The following is a 20,159-nucleotide window of genomic DNA, read 5'->3' as shown; positions in this document are numbered from 1 at the left end:
ACTGTAGCTAATTTTTCAAAAATACAAATCTGATTACATGATTGCCAAGCTTTTCAGTCTATGGATTTAATTTCAGGGATGATGGCAAGCCAAGCTGTTTACAAGGCCCCACATAATCCTCCCTAGCCTCTCATTACTCTTGCATACTACAGCCACTCAGTTCTAAACACACCATGACCCCATGTTTCTATGCTTTCGCCAGTTCTGTTCCCACTAGAGGACACAGCTTCCTTGGCTTAGGCTTGATCTGAACCCCAAAGAACCTCTCTGGTAACAAATCATACAGAACCCTGTATTTCCCTTATTACAACACTGTTTCATAGTGTGTCTTCCCCAATATCAAGTACTAAAGAGGAGGAGGTACCAAGGGAGAAGAAAAGGTAATTAGCTCTGCCTTTGATCCATTTACAGAAATGGAAGCATGATAATGTATAAATCTTGACTGCGGGACACGCGAGCAGGGGCTCCGGTACTACACAGATCAGCAGTGGGGCCTCTTATCTGGGCCGCGGCACACGGTCATCTGATCAGGTTTGACTGTACGTTAGAGGGCAATCGATGCTGAAACAAATTTCTAAATCTTTTCAATGTAAATGTTAAGGACTGAATGACTTTCAAGGTTTTCTGGACTTACACTGTGGGCCAATCAACCTCATTAGTATTTCAATAACATCATGTAAAAGGAAAAGAAACTTTTTTTTTTTTTTGATCAATGCCGGTTCTCCCACGCGGTACTGAGATGGTTCAGAAGCTTGACAGACTACTCGCTCAATGGTCTGGTTTTAAAGAACAGGCAGTTTTGTGGTAGTTTTTCTGCCACATGGCTACCATCATCAGCCTTTAAAATCCCATGTGTGCGTGTCAAGATTCATACAGAAGCATTATATTGTCTCCATACACCAACTAATCCTAGAAAAATAGCAAAAATCTGCTGTAGTCAGCTTTTTAATAGTGGCTTTCAAAGTTCAAATATATATATCGTCTTGGAATTATACAAAATAGCACTATCTGGCAGGACTTCACCTATTACAGCTAAACCGGAAGTTAACTGTACTGGGAAACAAGTCACTAGTTCCATCAAGTAGATGAGAGCCTCCTCTCCTGAAGAGAACAGGAGCAATTTTGAAAATCTACGTCCTCTTTTAAGAATTCAAGAAAAACGTGCTCGTTGCGTGCGGCTACTGTGCCTGGACTTTTGTATACAGCGCGCCAATCCCGAAGCACTCAGCTGCTTCGTACCCCCCTGCACAGCAGCAGCCCCCCCCACTCCTATTTCTGCCAAGGCTGCGGAAAGCGGTTCATCGTGGAGGGACTTAAGACCATCTATTTCCACCAGCGGAGGTTATAGAGTAGAAACCTATTTCTACTAAATAATGAATTGTGCTTAATGATTAAGAAGAAAATAGGTTCATTAGAAGTAGTTCGTAAGATGAGTGGACACAAGAACGTCTGAAGTTTTATGTGTCAAGCTCTGTTGGTCATAGCTGTTCGAAACCAATCTCTGGAACAGTGGTTCTTAATTGGGGGCAATTTTCTATTAACGCCCTCCCCACCGACCTCCACGGGGGACATTTGGCCGTATCTGGAGACAATTTGGGTTGTTAAAACTGGGGGTGCTGATGGTACTGCTGGTATCTAAGTGGACAGAGGCGAGGGGATATCTTAACAATGCACAGGGCAGCCCTCATGACACAGAATTATCATCAACTGTGCCAAGGGTAAGAAATCCTGATCTAAAAAGAACACGTATTTTTCCACTGAGGTATAAATCCTGGAGAAAAGCATGGATTTCGTATCTAGAATAAGGAGCCAGGAGTTTTTTTCTGGTCCTTTTAGGAAAGCCTTAGTTCATAGATGGTAATGATTCAAACAAAACACACATTTCATGTCTTCTAAAAATACGACACTAGGATTAGAGTAAGCTACCGTCAGAGGAAGGTAGCTGCCCTTACCTAAGGAAGCAGCTGGGTTTGTATTAAAACAGCTTTTCAGAGTAACAGGGTTAGTCCAGGCTATTAAAACATGAGGTTATTTGGTGCCATACATTACCCAGTTCCGGAGTATAGATTTATGTGTGTGGGGAGAGAGCATTCTAGAATAAAATCACTCAATGTGCATCAACCATTAGTTACTGATAATGGTAAATACACACGAATTCCAATAGCTCCTAATCTGGACAGTATTCAGTTCACAGAATGTAAACTTTCTCTCCAAGACCGAAGTAAAACAATTTGCCAAAATCATCACTGATAAACCATTTAAGATCAGAATTAAAAGGTATGAACAGGTCAGGGTATGAAGACTCCCTCTACTAAAAAATTTATTCTGAAACCTGACAAGCACTGACATCACGGGGTCTAACAAAGTAAAATATACCTGCAAGATTCCCTCCAGTAGTTTTAATTGAAGTTGGTTTTTATGATGTCCAATGAAAAACAAATCACAATTTGAATTCGGGACTACCTTCTAAGTGCACAAACACGCTGCTGGTAAACCTTGCCCTCACTTGCAGCACAGTGTTCACAAAAATCTTATTTTTATAGTAACAGGAAAAGCAGTAATTTCACTGTGTTATCTCTTTCTTAAGAAAGTGGCCTTATTTGGTAAGCTTTTGGGAGCCTGCCACCAAATACTTCTGTGTTCCATTTTTACAACCAACCAAAGGTATCAAAGGAGTTTTATATTTAATTAACTGGAAAAGTCAGTTAAAACCAGAATATCCTTTTTCCAAACAGTAATATGAAGTGTTACTGTATTGTTCATTTTCCATTCTACAGAAGATTAAATAAGATTTTAAAGAGAGATGAATCTGGGGTGGCAGTGATTTGAAAAATAAGACTCAATTTAAGATACAGCTAGAACACGGGGCGCCTGGGTGGCACAGCGGTTAAGCGTCTGCCTTCGGCTCAGGGCGTGATCCCGGCGTTCTGGGATCGAGCCCACATCGGGCTCCTCCGCTATGAGCCTGCTTCTTCCTCTCCCACTCCCCCTGCTTGTGTACCCTCTCTCGCTGGCTGTCTCTATCTCTGTCGAATAAATAAATAAAATCTTTTAAAAAAAAATAAGATATAGCTAGAATCCAAAATTTGCTGAAATTTTAAGCTCCTTAATATCAAAACATTTACTAAGCATAATATATGTAGAGAATGGCCGTTAATTTTAACAATTTAAATTTTTGGTAAAATTTAATGTGGGCAGAAAATGTTACTTCAACTTTTTAATTGTGAAGTATTGCCATATACTTTGTCATGTGGCTAAATAAAGCTTACATGGCTTAGTAACTAAATGTTTCAATGACCAGGGATTCTGATTATCTGTGAACTTCGATCATGTCTATATAATTGTATTCATTTGATGTCCAAGAGTGAGCTATATATCAAAACATCCCTTAGAACTGGTTAAGTTAGATATACCCCTATTTACCATTTACCCAACAAAAGTGTTTAAAAAAAATGATTTGGTTAATTACGGTTACATAAGTTTTTTGGTAAATATTCAGCCATTTGATGAAGTCATCATACTACCTTTTAAGCATTCTAATTCCCAATGGCTAGGAAGCTTTAGCCATCACTAACGTGAAGACCACACCACCTTTTTAAAAATTATCATTCAGTGCTACTGATTTTATATGTAAATTTTTAGGTTAGGCCCGGGCATACCAACTTTCCTTTCTGCTTTAGTTTCACAAAATAACCTCAAAATGCAACCCCCCATATTGAACTTAAAAAAAAAAAAAAAGATCTAAACAGTTGTGTCCTCAAGAAAATCAGCAAACAGCTATTTATGAACTTGTAGCTCTCCTGAGAAACCTACATATGGAGAACTGCTAAGCAGAACTTCCTAATAATACGTAAGTAAGGCTGGTAAGAGGAGTGTGAGTGGCAGACTATGACTGGACTCCACGCCCTGCAACCTGTATTCTAGTATTGACATGACCACTAGAAGTAGCTAGTATTGACATGACCACTAGAAGTAGAGTTAATCAGTAGGACCCAGCGTTTAAAATCTGAGTATTATTCTCTGTTACCTAATTTTGTCATGTATGTAAATATATATATGTAAATATATATTTTGAAAAACCACTAAAACCATATCTACTACTAGAAAAAGGTGTCCTCTATTTTTGTATTAAAAGATAGACTTCCAGCTATGTTAGAAAAATTAGCCATCTTCCAAGACTTAAAAAACCATGCCATCTTGGAAGATAAAAAAAAAAAAAAAATCCAATACATGAAAAGTATTTGGATTTAACTTTAGACAACTAAGACATTCACACAACATATGCATGTCAGTCTCCTATACGGTCCTAGAGCCTGCAGTATTGTAATTTATTGTGAAACCATGTAACCAAATACTTAAATATATCCACAACATCTATACCACGGTAATGCATAGTACATAATATACTGACATCTCAAAATAGATCTATTACAGTTTTATGCAAATTATGGTATAAGATTATCACCTGCCACATTTTTGAAATGGCACCTTCATGTAACGTTCTATGTTAATGGACTAAAATCCTTACTGGTAATGATGTCTTATGCATTATCATCTGAACATTTGAAATCAAGCTGTTAATCTAATAACCACAGTATGTTATCAGTTAAAATCACTGCATATTCAGATGTTAAAGCAGGAAGTTATACAGCAGGAAAAGTATTTCTAATTCACAGTTTCAAAAATAAAGGGTGCAGTTTTCAAATATCTGATTGCTTAAATTGGTCAATTTAACAACTGCCTCCTTCAATACATGTAAACTATGTTTGCACAGCATTAGGAGATGTCTTTTATTTCGAAATTAGTTCTTACTGTTACAGGAGCACCACAAATTTGAAGGAAGAGGCTACAGTGTGAAATGAGCTCACTGAAGGATGTTAAATAAAATTTTAACTACAATATAAGGTACTGCAAAGCTTTGTTTCCCCCCAGCACAGACCCCTTAATCAGGAAAAGTAGTCAACACTTACCAAATACAATATGTAAATTAGCTCTACAAGAGGGGGGTATCTAACTCAACTAAAAGAAAATACTATATTAGCTAACAAACCTGTGATAGCTTCAGAATTTTCCTAAAAATAAAATTCAAAAGCATACACAGTATTTGTATCCTTCGATAAGGAATGCAGGGACCCAAAGGGAATGAAAGAAACATCTCGTTTTAAACATTTCTGAGTGGAAACACACACACACAAATGGGTAACTGAGAAAAACTGAGTACTTAAATATTCAAATTTTAAATGTGTAAGAAAATTTATAATAGAAAAAGTGGCAAACTGTTATTGTGACTTGATTTGCTGAAAACATCTGCAAATTCACACTGGCATTAAGAAAACCAAAGTTTCAAAAATTTACTCCTCTCTCTCTCTCTCTCTCCCCAGATATGTTTTCTGTGCAAAAATAAATATCTGAAAATTGCACTAATACAATAATACTTATTTTAACTTTTGTTATTATGAATAATCTGCACATGCTGCTTTACAGACAATACATATTTGTAAACTTGCTCATGCAAAATTAGTGTGCGCAACAGGGATATCGTTAATCCCCATACTTAAAAAATGATACCTTATTATCTTTTTTAAACTGCCGAACCCTTTGAAATGTAACAAATCTTACACAGATATTCTTGTCTGCCAGCTAAAAATCAATTTATGTTGCTGAAACAAAAAGTTATACAAGAAAAACATGGTTTTCATCTTGCAGAATTTTTGATTTTTAAAAGAAAATTTATAAAAGAAAGAAATTCATGGTCACAAAACTTTAACATTTTAATCCTAAACATTACAGGGTAAATAGATACTGGACCCTATCTCCATAAATCCTAACTTATAGTTTCCATTTTTTAAATGTTGCCCTAACCACTAAGACATTAGTGGTTTTACAACCTCTGGAGATTGTGGAAATACAGGTTTCTGAAAGAAATACTACAAAAACAACAATGGAAGAAAGCCAAACTGTCTCCGTGAAGGGGGAAAAAAAATGGAACATTTTGAAGCCTTAAATACTTCTCTTTCCACGTCTTATGATTAACCTGTCAATTCAGTGCATCATATGGTCAATATAATGGTCCCCACGTTGAACAAACATCTAACTAGTGTCCATTGATTCCAAGTTAGTTGATGATGAATCTTTTTGGATACTTTCAAAGATGGCCGCCAGCTCAGGGTTAGAACTGATCTGTGACTGGAATTCACTCATCAGTGGACTCTTCTCTGCTTCTGGAATGGTTAGCAGTGCTGCTACTGCTCTCATGGCAGATCGCTTTAGTTCATCTTGCTTTTCAAACTCCTGCTTTACTGAGTTTGCCTTCACCTGTAACATTGAGTAAATTTATACTGTGTGTTATAAAGACAACTCGAACAAAATTTAAGCATGTAGAAACTTCTGGTAAATAAAGCAAAGCTATTGTTTTACAGGTCTAAAAGGTACATTCTACTCTAAACATAGTTATTTTTAAACTTTTCAGCAGTAGCCGTTCTTCCTTCAAGGGAACATTGGAAAGTCCAGAGCCATCATGGTTGAAACAAAGAATGGGACCCAGAGCCTTACCTACTTATCAAGTCCAACTCTGGCCTCCAAGAAACTACTCCTCTAGCTACCCTGTTTATTCATTATTCAAGAAGATCAGGTATTGACCTCTCTGTGCCTTAATATGTATAATTATTTTTATATGAAAAGTCCTGTTTCACCTTCTGAATCTAAAAATAATTCATTTTCAAGGTCCATTTTAAATGTCATCACGCTCACAGGAAGCTTTCTATGACTCCCACCTCTACCCATCTCCACCAGAATTCACCATTTTCTCTTCTGTGGTCCTATCCCATTTTACCCTGTATCAGTACTTCAACACATGTATCCTACTGTTATAACATTAAATAAAAGCTTTTAGGCATAGCATTTAACAATGCTAAGTTTTCTAAAACATCCAACAGGCTAACTTTTAAAACTAACTGCTACACAGGGTGCTAGCACGGTTAAATTTGGAGAACGAGAGTACAGAATCAACTAGGAATCTTGAATATACCAAGTCTGGCCTGAGGTGGTATCAGTCAATGATTACCTTAGTTGTGCATGTGGCACGTAATGGCTCAACAAGTCGGTCCAACCTCTGCAGTACTGCACTTGGACAAAGGGTGGAGAGTCTCACCAACATTAAAAATGTTAGCATCTATTAGAAATCAAAACAAATTTAGACTTTGCATTATTTTCTAAAGACAATATTCCAAATCCTCACGAAGTTTTTAGAGGAATGACTAGCATGTACCATAAAGTTTCAAACCCTATCTGAGGAATATTAGTTACAAGCATTAGATCTAACCTATAATGTGGTCCTAGAGTACAGAACTAACAGTGGTTCTCAGTCGTGGCTGCGCATTACCACCGCAGAGCTTTAGAAATACGACCAATTCCTCAGCCCCTTTCCCAGAGATTTTTACCTAACCTGTCAGGATAGGGCCATAGATAACAGTATTTTTTAAAAAGCTTGTGTGCACCAGAATGGAAAATCACTTAAAAAAAAAAATAACTGAACTAGGAGAAAAGCTTTAAAATAAGTTTCTACTCTCTCAGCAGATATCAAAAAGACTGGTTATTCAGATTAATCCAGTAACCCATACTGAAACAGGAGGCTTCCACTACTTCTTTTGGAGCTTTGTTCATTGGATCCGGAGCATATGCTCAACTACTGTTCAGCTGCCGCTTTTGCTCTGTGTGACTAAAGGAAGGCCCCGAAGAGAAGACAATGCACTGATTTTTAAAATCACCCTTTTAGAGTCCGTATTTAAAACAGACACGAGCAAATAAAACAAAGAGCAGTTATGAGTAAAGTTCATGCTGTAAAAATAAGAAGCAGTGTGATTTCTCTCTACTTGCTTCTACAGATTGCTTTGTGTGTGTGAAAGTCCTTTTGTGTTATCCTTTAACAAAACTTCCTATTAAGCCTATAATATATTGGAAAATAAAAATCCCTCATTCCAGTAAATAAAATGGTTACCACGTAGAACAGCTCTAAAGACAGCATAAAGAATGAGCTAAGACCATGCTGGAAGACTACTATCCAGTATTAGGACAAAAATATCACATTATATAAAGCAAAACTTGTCTGGATTCTTAAGGGAAAGCTCTAGAAACTATGCACTAAAGCAAGCTGGCACAGAGAATTTCTTAGAATTTTTATCCATAATGTAGACTTGACTTCCTCCTCCAATGCAGTTTCTGGATTTTTCCTGTATGTTAACTGATGTTACATTGCATCACTATTCCTTTTGCATATTACAGTTAATAACACACTAAAATCATAACAAGCAAATCAATTTTTCTTAACAAGAGTCAATTACAAGGGTGAAAGTCGCTATAGAGCAAAGTCTTCTAAAACAATCTATAAACAGGCACAAATATCTTACCTTAATATCGTAATGGTCCTTTAAACCATCTTCAACATGATTTAGAAATTCAAAGATATCTAGTCTATCAAGACAACTGTCTAAAAGTGTGTACATACACTCAAAAGCTGCCTTTCTAATATCCAGTCCATCATCAACTGTATGTTTAAATGGACCCATTTCTACCTGTTGAAACAAAAAAGAATGTGTGGATATACTTAGAAGTACAAGACAAGCTTAGATAAACAGTAATGTAACTAACTTACCTCTCTTATAAGCTCCTTTCTAACTTTTGTTTCATTATAAAGATGTGGCAGAACAGTATCTAGAAGATCCCTTATTAATGATGGTTTATTATGTGCTGCGGAATTGAATGTGACCAAGGCTACTCTTCTTACATTCAAATCTGGGTCTTCCAATGTTTTTAGGAAATCACCTGAAAATTAGAAGAAACATATAGTCATGGTAGGCATAAAATACATATGTTTTTCTAAATGGGTAAGTTTGTTGTTGATATTGTTGTTTCTTCAATGCAGGGCACAGAAGAACATGATGATATAATAAGTGGACCACACAGCTGCTTCTGGCAATAGGTAAACTACCGACTAAACCCCCTTACATTCAGGCATGGTAACTGACTCTTGCAGCATTCTATAATGCAGAGCACATGGAGTGAGAAGCCCAAAAAGGTCCCTAATCCTATAGATACATTAAAAAAGGTAGGTTGCACAGAGAAGTAAAAGAGCCAGCAGCTACAAAAATAACAAAAATTATTCGACTCAGAGTTCAAAATTAACATTTTCACTAAAAGCAACAAAAACAGAATTAAAAATATCGAGTTCAAAATAAGATAAATAGGATGAGGACAGATCCACTGCTTGATAAACTGAATACTATTAACTAAGTATACAATTTATCAGATGATAAAGAGAAATGTGCATTCAAAATATTTTTATTTCTATCTTTAATGAAGAATACATGAACTGTCAAGAGGGTTAAAAATACAATAGGAGGAAACTGAAACCTAACACAGGACAAAAAGCAGAACTGAGTCTGGTTGTTCTTGCCAATGTGGGGAAGAAATTGTAGTGCAAATACGTTTGGAGTCACAGAGACGGCGATCCAAATCACTTCATTTGCCAACTGTATGACTTCTGGCAAGTTACTTTAGGCAAGAGCCTCAGTTTCTCAGTTTGCAAAATGAGAATTATAAACCTTTAAGGCTACATGAGTAGAATAAATTGCATGTATACTGCTGAACAGTGTCTGGGACATCCCTGGTATTCACATGGAGTTAGTGTTCGTCATTATGTAACATCAACCGTACAGTCAGCAATCTTTCGGAATACATAGGGGAAAAAAAAGAGGTGCCAAGACCTGAATGTACCACAATATCAATTTGAAAAAATGGGAAGGAAGTAATACTTTAGACACCATATACTGGTAAACTCAAGGCTGACCACCCAGGAACTTCTGATTACCAAAAGTGTTCCTGGAATCAAAAAGAATTTAAATATACCAGACTAAACGTTCTTACCCCTCTGTTTGCTTACAATTACTAAGACAGTAAATCAGAATGATTAGAATAAAGTATTTGCTTTCAGAAGAGCATCTAAAATATTGCTATTATTTTGGACAAATGGTGACATGCACAGGATTACCTATCCCCAACTCTTTGGTTTAGTTACTGTCATTTTTAAAAAGCTTCCTCGGTGGTTCTGATGTTCATACAGTCCCAAATAATACTAACATAGATCATACTTCAATGAGAACGACCATCTGCTCAAATAACTACACCAACGATACAAAATGGTTGACTTGTCAACGTGGAAATAGTCTCTAGATGTGGCCCAGGACTCTTCTCCTTTGTCCTATCTTGTACAATACAAAAAATGTCAAATATTTCAAAGTGGGGTGCCTGGGCGGCACAGTCAGTTGGTCAGGCGACTCATAGTTTCAGCTTGGGTTGTGATCTCAGGGTTGTGGGGTCAAGCCCTCTGTCAGGCGATAAGCTCAGGGCAGAGCCTGCTTGGGATTCCCTCTCCTTCTGCCCCTCCCACTCACACACTGGCTTGCTCGCCTGCTCTCAAAATCAATTAATCAAACTAAAAACAGGTGAGGAGAACAAAAGGAAAGAATCTTCCAGTTCAGACCTTCTTTATTTCTAGGTCCCAACAACAGCATCCATTTATCCCTATGTCCCTCTTATTCTGAATTGATAATCCATTTCTGTAATTCCTTTAAAATGTTTTTTTCCTTTCTGGCCTACTGCAAAATGGCACAAAACTACAAAGCTTCTTTGCCATTTCCCTCTGTCCTCTCTGCTGTTATCTCCATTGCTCTGTCTTCAAGAAAACACCAAACTAAGCTCTGAAGGTTTTTAGTATTACCAACTCTAGGAAAACTGATGATGAAAACAAAACAAGGAAGTTATAAAAGCATTAAAAATAATCCTAAAAGCTAATTCTTGTCCTCGTAGAAGTGGAGATAACCCTAGTCTCTCCTGGCCGTCTCTCTCTCAGTTCTACTGTTTTTTACTCTTATATTGTCTCCACGGATCTCCTTGGGTTGAAGGACTTACAAGTAAGAACAGAAAATTGGGGTTCTAACAGATCAAGATTAATTTCTATCTGGTCAGACCAAATATGTAGTTGACTCTGAAGACATCCCAGTGTATTTATTTGAAGTTATCAGATAATTCTGCAAACTATAAAGGATGATAGAATGTAAGTATGTAAGATCACACATTATCAATTATCTTTTTAATGAAACAATTACCAGACCCCTACAAGCATTTTATTTTAGTTCCTTGGTCATAATTTTAGTTGCTGACATTATTACTCAGCATGTTTATCTTTGTTTCCACTTACCTATGCAGTTCTTTAACAGGGGGTCAATTGGTTGTGGATGATCAGAAATCGTGAACTTCACAGCTGTAACCACGGAGCTTCGGGCATATGATGAGCCTAATTCCAAAGAAATTTTAAGTCTATTGGTATGTAAATCCATGGACATCTTTATCATTTTCAAACCACTTCAACTGACACCAATGTCCTCAATTCCTCAAAATTCTCTTAGGTCAAGAGGGGTGGTACTCATAAAACATAATCCCATTAGATTTCAAAAGAAATAATGTCTTCTGGGAGAGCAACAGGGGAGAATCTAGCTCTCTCAAAAGGGAAGTGTTTAAACCCATAAATAGCTTATAAGATCTTCAAGTGTTTTCTTAAAAAAGCAGTTTCTGAAGAAAGCAATGGCTAGTATTACCCACTACTTGGTCTAAAGGAGTTGACACTGGTAAATCTGAAAACAAAAGTCTTCTAGGATCCTTCATTTGAACTAAGTTCACTAATCTTAGTATTATAATTAGTACTACCAAGCTCCTTAGTATGTATTCACTCGAGACATTTGTCTTTTCCACATTTTAAAAGCATAACATTAAAATATAATGAACAACAGGCACTACAACAGATTTAACCATGATCTTATTACTCTATCCTTTTTAACAAAATGTCATTTGAATATGGCTCCACATTGCAGCATAAGGAAATAGGTTCTACATGTAACACAACACAGAAAGGCTTTAACTTCTGCATTAGGCATCTTTCAAGGTTACCAACCGCTAATAAAATTTTTTTTAAATAAGAAAATCTAGGTACCCACCTGATATCAAATACCCCTTAAGCCGTGGAAGGAGAGTTTCTGGATCAATTAGAGTGAGTTTCCCTAGACATTCAGCAACAACATTTCTGGTTCCTTCTTCTGCACACTCACAGTGCTTTAGCAGTAAGGCCCAGATGTTTTCAACATATGGTTTAAGGCCCACTACTGATGCAGAGCTAATAATTTCCTTCAAGGAATGAAGCAGAAGATACTGCCTTTTGGGCTGACTGGTTATTTCTTGTAAGACAAATGGCAGATACTCAGGAAGGTTGCCCACACTAATGCTGCCTAAAGCATACGAGGCGGCTGATTTAACTTCTTCACTAGGAGATGAGAAGGCTTCTAATATTACGGATTTTAGTTCCAGCTGCCCACTTAAGTCAATATGATGCCCAACTTCTCCGAGAGAAAGCAGAGCTAAGAGACGAATGGAATCTGTAGACCTTGAGTTCTTGACATCTTGAATAAATTGACCTACTACAGCTGGTCCTTCTTTAGGGCATGCTCGAGTAAGGGCAGCTACACATTTGGCAATAGAATAGTAAGACTGCTTGTGAGTAAGAGCGGTGCTCTGAGAATAAACTGGACCAGTCAGCATGCGCAACAAATCCATGTATCCTAGATTGTTTGTTCCAGTGACAACCAAAGCTTGGAAAAAGTCTAGCATGGCGCTAAGAGCTCCCCCCTGTAATAAAGGTGATCTCACAAGTCCAATAAGTTCATTGAGAATGGATCCACTTATCTTTGAAAGGGAGGAGGGATACACTTTTGCCAGTGTGGTGAGGAAACTGATAGCCATCTGCGAAACGTGCATATCACTTTCACTGATAAGAGGTGGGAGCTCATCTAGAACTGCATCAATCATGGCAGCTGTCAAGCTGTCACTATAGTTTTTAATTAGAATATCTAGGGCAGAAAGGGTACCCAGTTTCAAAGCTCTCTGGTTTTTCCTGAGAAATGAAGCAAGGATAGGAACCCCTTCTCCCAGGACAGGCCTCAAATCTATCTTCAAAGGCGACCCGGCAATCAGTGTCAACGCCTTCACTGTAGTTAACCGGGTGATTTCATTCTTTAGTCTCTCCAAGAAAATCTGAAGTGTATTAGGCAAATCAGAACCCAAATTGTCTCCAAGGTTGCAAATAATTTGTCCCATACAGGAAATAGCCCTTTCCTTGACCTCCTGATCAATGTCAGCTGCTTTTAACCTCTTAATGGTACAGGTAAATAGATCTTTGATATAAGGAGTTGCATCAAACGAGGAAGGCTGATCTAAAGGACGAATTACTTTGACAAGCTGCTGGGTAACAAGAAGTGCTTCAGATGTAATCTTGTAAAATGGGTCTCCAACACAAGCCACCACTGGAGGGACCAAAGCCTGAACGTGAGGATGGAAGACTTGAGGAGAGTGGTTACAGAGGATTACATACAGACACGACAAGGCATCAATCTTCAAATTTGATGAGCTTGATTTATCATTCAGTGAGAAAATGATTCCTAAAAAGTCAACAAAAAAAGTCCAATAATTTTTATGTAGTTCTAGGAAAAAAAGAATTAAAAACTAATCCCTAAAATATTTATTAAAGTTTCTACTTCATCATACTATCTCTCTAAAGTAGTAGAAATTCCACAATCTATGATCAATATTAGAGCCAAAAATTTTAAGGTAAGATTTTAACCTTTTTACTTGAATTTCTAACTTTAAGTGTTCAAGATGGTTCTATGTGCAAATTAAGTTGTCACAGATTACCTTTTTGAAGGAAACAACCGTTTAAGCTTGTCGAAGACTAAATAAAGTCTATAATAAATCCCCAAAGTGATTTTAGTGTTTCTTTCGTACCTGGTACAAGTACAGGAATGTGCTGCGTTAGAGCCCCAGGTAGTACATTTACCAGTTCAGTTAACATGTTAAAACAACACTGCCGGGTCTTCACACTTTTTTCTTTCATCTGTTTGTGCAGAGCTTTAACAATGTTGGGAACCTGTAATTATCACACACTCATTAGCTGGTTCAACTAGTATTTCCTCAGTACACTTACCACAAATTATTGGGGATGGGGGGAGAGGGAAGAATTTAACAAGACTGTTTGATACAAATTTTGTTGTACCTATTACATATGGTCTCTTGGAACTCTCTTTGCTTTATTCTGATAATAGAGAAAAGCTAACATTAGCTTTCTACAGAGCAAGAAAAGTCTTGATTAATTTTTAATTATGAAAGGCACAAGACTAAATAGAAATCAAATTTTCAACCAAAATTTTAGGAACATAATTTATAAATGGCTTTTTGAACAAAAACAGCATAGATATGTGTTTCAAAAGGGGGGGGGGCAAATTAGGAAAAAGAAACCATTAAATGAGTTTTCGTCTTTGCTCTCACAATGAAATAGGCCTCACTTCAAAATGTAGCTACAAGCAGCAAGGTTATGATTCAAAGACATCTGCTTCTAAACTTTCTAATGTTTTGTTAGTTGGTAAAACCTAAACGGAGTATTTACTAATCTTACGGATACAAAGATACATACAGACACATGCCTTATCGAAGTGATCTGAGAGCTAAAGACAAAAGAAAACTACCTAATTCACTACATCATCAGCATTTCCCATGTTTTTATCTGACTTCTATATACTTTCTCATTTCCTTCTACGACTAATCTTCAGTGTTCACCTTTAAGTTCACCATGATTTTTTTGTTAATGTGTGCTACCTGAAAGCAAGACAGATATGTACATCCTCCCTGGGTCAGTTGTTCAGTCCCTCTCAACATGTTTTTGTAATTAATAAAAATGAACAAATATGTATGCCATAGGGCTGCTGTAGGGATTATACAGAAGACAGGAAAATGCCTAGCATGCACTAACTATTCAATCAGTAGAAGCTACAGAGCTCTAATCTTTAGAATCTTAGATGTCCTGTAGTGAAAAATACCTATGCTAATTGTTATTAGTAAAATAAGTACTTACTACGTACTGGGCACTAGACTGTTTACTATAGATCATCTCATTTCTCACTACCGTGGGTAGACCATTCTAAGTAAATAGACTGTTATTACAAATGAGAAAAGTTTAATAAAATGACTACTTGTCCAGGATCACACAGCTAATTAGGAGTGAAACGAGGCATGAACACAAGTAGTGTGACTCCACAGCCCTAAGATTTCTCTGTTACCATCAATGATAATTTTACTGAATCTTAAAATTATTTTAATATTGCTTATCTAGTAAAATCAAGAATACCTCAAGTCTGAATAAACTAGTTACAAGTAACATAATATGAATGTACATAAACTACTACATAAACATATCCCACAAGTTTGCTTTTCTGAAGATGTTCTGGGATGTTCTGGTTCTCAGATTTCCATATAAAAAACGATTTTAAAATTTCGTATTTACAAGCATGACTTTCAACCACACTTTTAAACTGACCTGACTCTGAAGCATTGTTAAAGGTGTTTCTCCCTGCTCCATTGCATCAGGGTCACACAGCCAACTTTGTACAGGACGAGTTTGCTTCAAAAGAGAAAGGTATGCATGAAAAACATCTGCCTTTACATTCTCTTCACGCTCTTTAAATCTGGATATCAGTGCAGGAGAGACAGTCTTGTAGAATTCTGGAAGCATTTCATGCCTTGTGCTAACTACAGCGTCCAAGCACTTAGCAGCTGCACGTCTCACTTTCCAACTCATGTCATCGTCATCACTGTATTCATCATCGCTCCCTAAAGAGAAGTTTTAACGTTAACAGGCTATTAATTGTAAGCAAGTTTATCATTTAATACAGAAAGTGAACTGATACTCAGTTTTATAACTTATCACTGACATACAGCAATAGTTTTATTTTTTTGTTTTTTTAATAGAGCTTTAAAAGAACAAGAAATTATACAAATTTACACACAAATTGATCTCTAAAGAAAATAATCATAACTTTTTAACTTATCACCTTCTCACTTATTATGGGTAATAAGCACCTTATCAATCTTTATAATGATTAACAAACAGTGAAACTTCTTTCCAACATAAATATTTGTAAAATCAGCCTTTTAAACAGCACGAATAGAAGTTCAAAGGACTCATTTGACATTATAGGAAAATCAATCAATCAAGGAGTTAATAAGATAAACCAGGAAATAAGATTAATGACTATAGATGAGGTGTTGAGAAAAGTATGGTTACCAATCCCAGGACATGCTGGAGAGAAAAAGAATCCTGACATCAGCTTTCTTTGTGGCTTTAAGGCTTTTCACTAAATTTGTTGATGGGCTACTAGGAAAAAATACGTATATTTCCAACCTTCCAATATATTCTCTTAAGGTAGTTTAAAGAAATTATACTTCCTCAATTACAAGAAAATTCTGGTAACAACAAAGCACCATGTAAAAACAAAACACCATCTTCTCCAAATTATTGTTAAATCTTAAAACAATATTCCAATGCTATCAATTCCATTTCACTTACGTATCCTTCATTAACTTTCATGTGTGTGAAATCTCTGAAAATTATTTCCTTCTAACACTCTAAGGCTGAATCAGTTGGGTAACAAAGTCAGGAGGATGGCAAAAATACTAGCAGTTCTCAGGACAGTCTAAAATTATCTAACAATAATTTTGTTATTCTTAGATAAGACTATAGCCCTGAAATGCTGATTCCTCACTAGGAGAAAAAGATGTTGTCTCTTCATTGGCTTATATTGCAATTAGCTTAGTGACAGCTAAATGGAGCCAGCTATGCCTTAAAAAAATCCTAGGATTATATAATAAATTTTCCCAATCTCCAGAAGGTTTAATTTCATCATGGCACATTATGGGAAAACCCAACAAAATACTACTAAGCCCAAGGCATTTGATTTATTCACCAATACATATGTGAATAAAAATTAAAAAGTACTGTATCAAAATGCACTATTTAAAAGCTAATAAATAAATGAAGTTTTTTCCATGGCAACCCAACTATGGGAATTATTTTGCAGAAATATACTTTGTTGAAAAAAGGGTTACTGAAACATTAAATACCCTAATCACTGAAATTATGTTGCTTTTATGTTACAATAACATTATGGTAGAAAGGCAGATTAGGTATAATCCATGCAAACAGATAAAACAGCTGAAGGACTTGGTTATTCAACATAAGTACTTGGCACACTAAAAACCATCGAAAACAGGAATATTGATTTACTGCTACTGCCTTTTTCAAAGGATATTCTGTTATAACCCCTTCAATAATACAGCACATTTACTGAGTGTCTTCTGTATGTCAAGCACTATCCTAGGCACTGGAATAAAACAGTCAATAGAAAGGCTGAAAGTCTGTCTTCATGAAACTTACATCCCAGTGGGTGGAAAATAATTACAATATGTCGAATGGGATTAGTTATAAAAGAAAATAAAAACGTTGAGAAGGAAGAATATAAGGGGAAAGCCCTGAGATGTGAGACTGAATGAAGGGGATGTATGAAAGTAATTAGGTATACCCCAAAGTTTTTGGCCTGAGAAACTAAGACGAAGGTGCCATTCTGAGATAGAAAAGGCTGGTTAAGCAGGAGAGGGGGAAGGGGTGAGAAGATTTTTAGACACCTAAGCAGTAAGTCAATTAACCAAGTGTATATACAAACTTGAAATTCACAGGAAAGATCTGGAATAAAGAAAAAATTTGAGTTTTCTGCATACTGATATTAAACTCAGGAGACTAAATGAGATTAACAGGAATATAAGAGTATCACAGAGACGTCCAAGCCCTGGAAAACTCCAAAGTTTAGTGATCAGGATTATGAAGAGCAACCAGTAGAGAGACCGAGAAGGAGTCATCACAAAAATAGGACTAATATCATCACAAAACAGGACTAATACCAGGAGAGTGTGGTATCCTGGAAATTAAATAAAGAAATGCTGCTGATCTAATAGGCAAATATCGGAGGTCAGTGGTGATCCTTCAATCACTGAAAGACTGGATTCATGACAGAAGGAGAAAAAGGAATTGGAGAGCATTCTTTTGAGTTCTGCTGTAGGAGAAACCGGGCAGTAGCTGCCAGACTATAATATCAGGTTAAGAGGGATTTTTTGTAGTTTGTTTTCTTTTTAAAAGATAAATGAAATTATAGACTTTGGAGGAATGTAAATTCATTCAAAGAATCAAATTTAAAAGGATGAAAAATATCAGGAAATCCACCAACCCACATACCTTGTAACTTACCCATTTAATTATCTCCACTATGATTCTTTTAATACAAGCAGAAACAACTAAACACGAGCAACCTCTATGTCCTTGAAAGTGCTATTCCTTTCCAGAGTAAATACTACAAATCATAGCATGACATCAATCTTAGGAGCCTCAGAAATGTTTAGATGATTCATGAAAGTTAAATGGAGCCTCAAACAATATTTAGGATTTTTCATCAAAGTATGCATAAACCCAACCAAACCGCTGAATATGTATATCTACCATACAGTTTTAAAATAACATTCATTTCCTCTACAAAGGCAAGAGAAACAAAAGCAAAAATGAACTTGTGGGACTTCATCAAGATAAAAAGCTTCTGCACAGCCAAGGAAACAGTCAAAAAAACTAAGAGGCAACCCACGGAATGGGAGAAGAGATTTGCAAATGACACTACAGATAAAAGACTGGTATCCGAGATCTACAAAGAACTTCTCAAACTCAATACACGAGAAACAAATAAACAAATCAAAAAATGTGCAGAAGATGTGAATAGACACTTTTCCAATGAAGACATACAAATGGCTAACAGACACATGAAAAAATGTTCAAAATCATTAGCCATCAGGGAAATTCAAGTCAAAACCACACTAAGATACCACCTTACGCCAGTCAGAATGGCAAAAACTGACAAGGCAGGAAACAACAAATGTTGGAGAGGATGTGGAGAAAGGGGATCCCTCCTACATTGTTGGTGGGAATGCAAGTTGGTACGGCCACTCTGGAAAACAGTGTGGAGGTCCCTTAAAAGGTTAAAAATTGAGCTACCATATGATCCAGCCACTGCACTACTGGGTATTTACCCCAAAGATAACCCAGCCACTGCACTACTGGGTATTTACCCCAAAGATACAGACGTAGTGAAGAGAAGGGCCATATGCACCCCAATGCTTATAGCAGCATTGTCCACAATAGCTAAATCGTGGAAGGAGCTGAGATGCCCTTCAACAGATGACTGGATTAAGAAGTTGTGGTCCATATATACAATGGAATATTACTCAGCTATCAGAAAGAACGAGTTCTCAACATTTGCTACAACATGGACAGCACTGGAGGAGATAATGCTAAGTGAAATAAGTCAAGCAGAGAAAGACAATTATCATATGATTTCTCTCATCTATGGAACATAAGAACTAGGATGATCGGTAGGGGAAGAAAGGGATAAAGAAAGGGGGGTAATCAGAAGGGGGAAGCATGAGAGACTATGGACTATGAGAAACAAACTGAGGGCCTCAGAGGGGAGGGGGGGTGGGGAATGGATAGGCTGGTGATGGGTAGGCACGTATTGCATGGTACACTGGGTGTTATATGCAAGTAATGAATCATTGAGCCTTACATCGGAAACTGGGGATGTACTGTATGGTGACTAACATAATATAATAAAAAATCATTAAAAAAAAAAAAGATATGGTCCATATATACAATGGAATATTACTCAGCTATCAAAAAGAACTAGTTCTCAACATTTGCTGCAACATGGACAGGACTGGAGGAGATAATGCTAAGCGAAATAAGTCAAGCAGAGAAAGACAACTATCATATGGTTTCACTCATTTATGGAACATAAGAACTAGGATGATCGGTAGGGGAAGAAAGGGATAAAGAAAGAGGGGGGAATGAAGCATGAGAGACTATGGACTCTGAGAAACAAACTGAGGGCTTCAGAGGGGAGGGGGGTGGAGGAATGGAAGAGGCTGGCGATGGATACTGAGGAGGGCACGTATTGCATGGTGCACTGGGTCTTATACACAAGTAATGAATCATGGAACTTTACGTCAAAAACTAGGGAGGTACTGTATGGTGACTAACATAATTAAAAAAAAAAAAAGCTCCTTACAGAAAAAAATAAAAATAAAATAACATTCATTTCCCTCCTTATAAAAACCCTTTGCAGAAAATCTGAATA

The 20,159-nt window shown here is 36.7% G+C and overlaps 1 protein-coding gene across 1 annotated transcript in view; it reads right to left on the bottom strand.

Moving 5' to 3' along the window:
* Positions 1-5,753: 5,753 nt before the first annotated feature.
* Positions 5,754-20,159, bottom strand: part of CAND1 (cullin associated and neddylation dissociated 1) — a 43,108-nt gene continuing 28,702 nt past the window's right edge. Inside the window, exons 8-15 of the mRNA XM_008684258.2 lie at positions 15,470-15,762; positions 13,885-14,026; positions 12,048-13,541; positions 11,255-11,350; positions 8,651-8,820; positions 8,406-8,570; positions 7,064-7,171; positions 5,754-6,315 (exon numbers count right to left, since the gene is read on the bottom strand). Coding sequence (XP_008682480.1) covers positions 6,091-6,315; positions 7,064-7,171; positions 8,406-8,570; positions 8,651-8,820; positions 11,255-11,350; positions 12,048-13,541; positions 13,885-14,026; positions 15,470-15,762 — 2,693 coding nt within the window. The 3' untranslated portion in view covers positions 5,754-6,090. The remainder of the gene's footprint in view (positions 6,316-7,063; positions 7,172-8,405; positions 8,571-8,650; positions 8,821-11,254; positions 11,351-12,047; positions 13,542-13,884; positions 14,027-15,469; positions 15,763-20,159) is intronic.

Source organism: Ursus maritimus, unplaced genomic scaffold, assembly GCF_017311325.1.
Source record: "Ursus maritimus isolate PB19 unplaced genomic scaffold, ASM1731132v1 scaffold_21, whole genome shotgun sequence".
NCBI classification, from domain to species: domain Eukaryota; kingdom Metazoa; phylum Chordata; class Mammalia; order Carnivora; family Ursidae; genus Ursus; species Ursus maritimus.
Note: the sequence above shows the minus strand (reverse complement) of the source record. Positions and strands in the feature narration are given on the sequence as shown.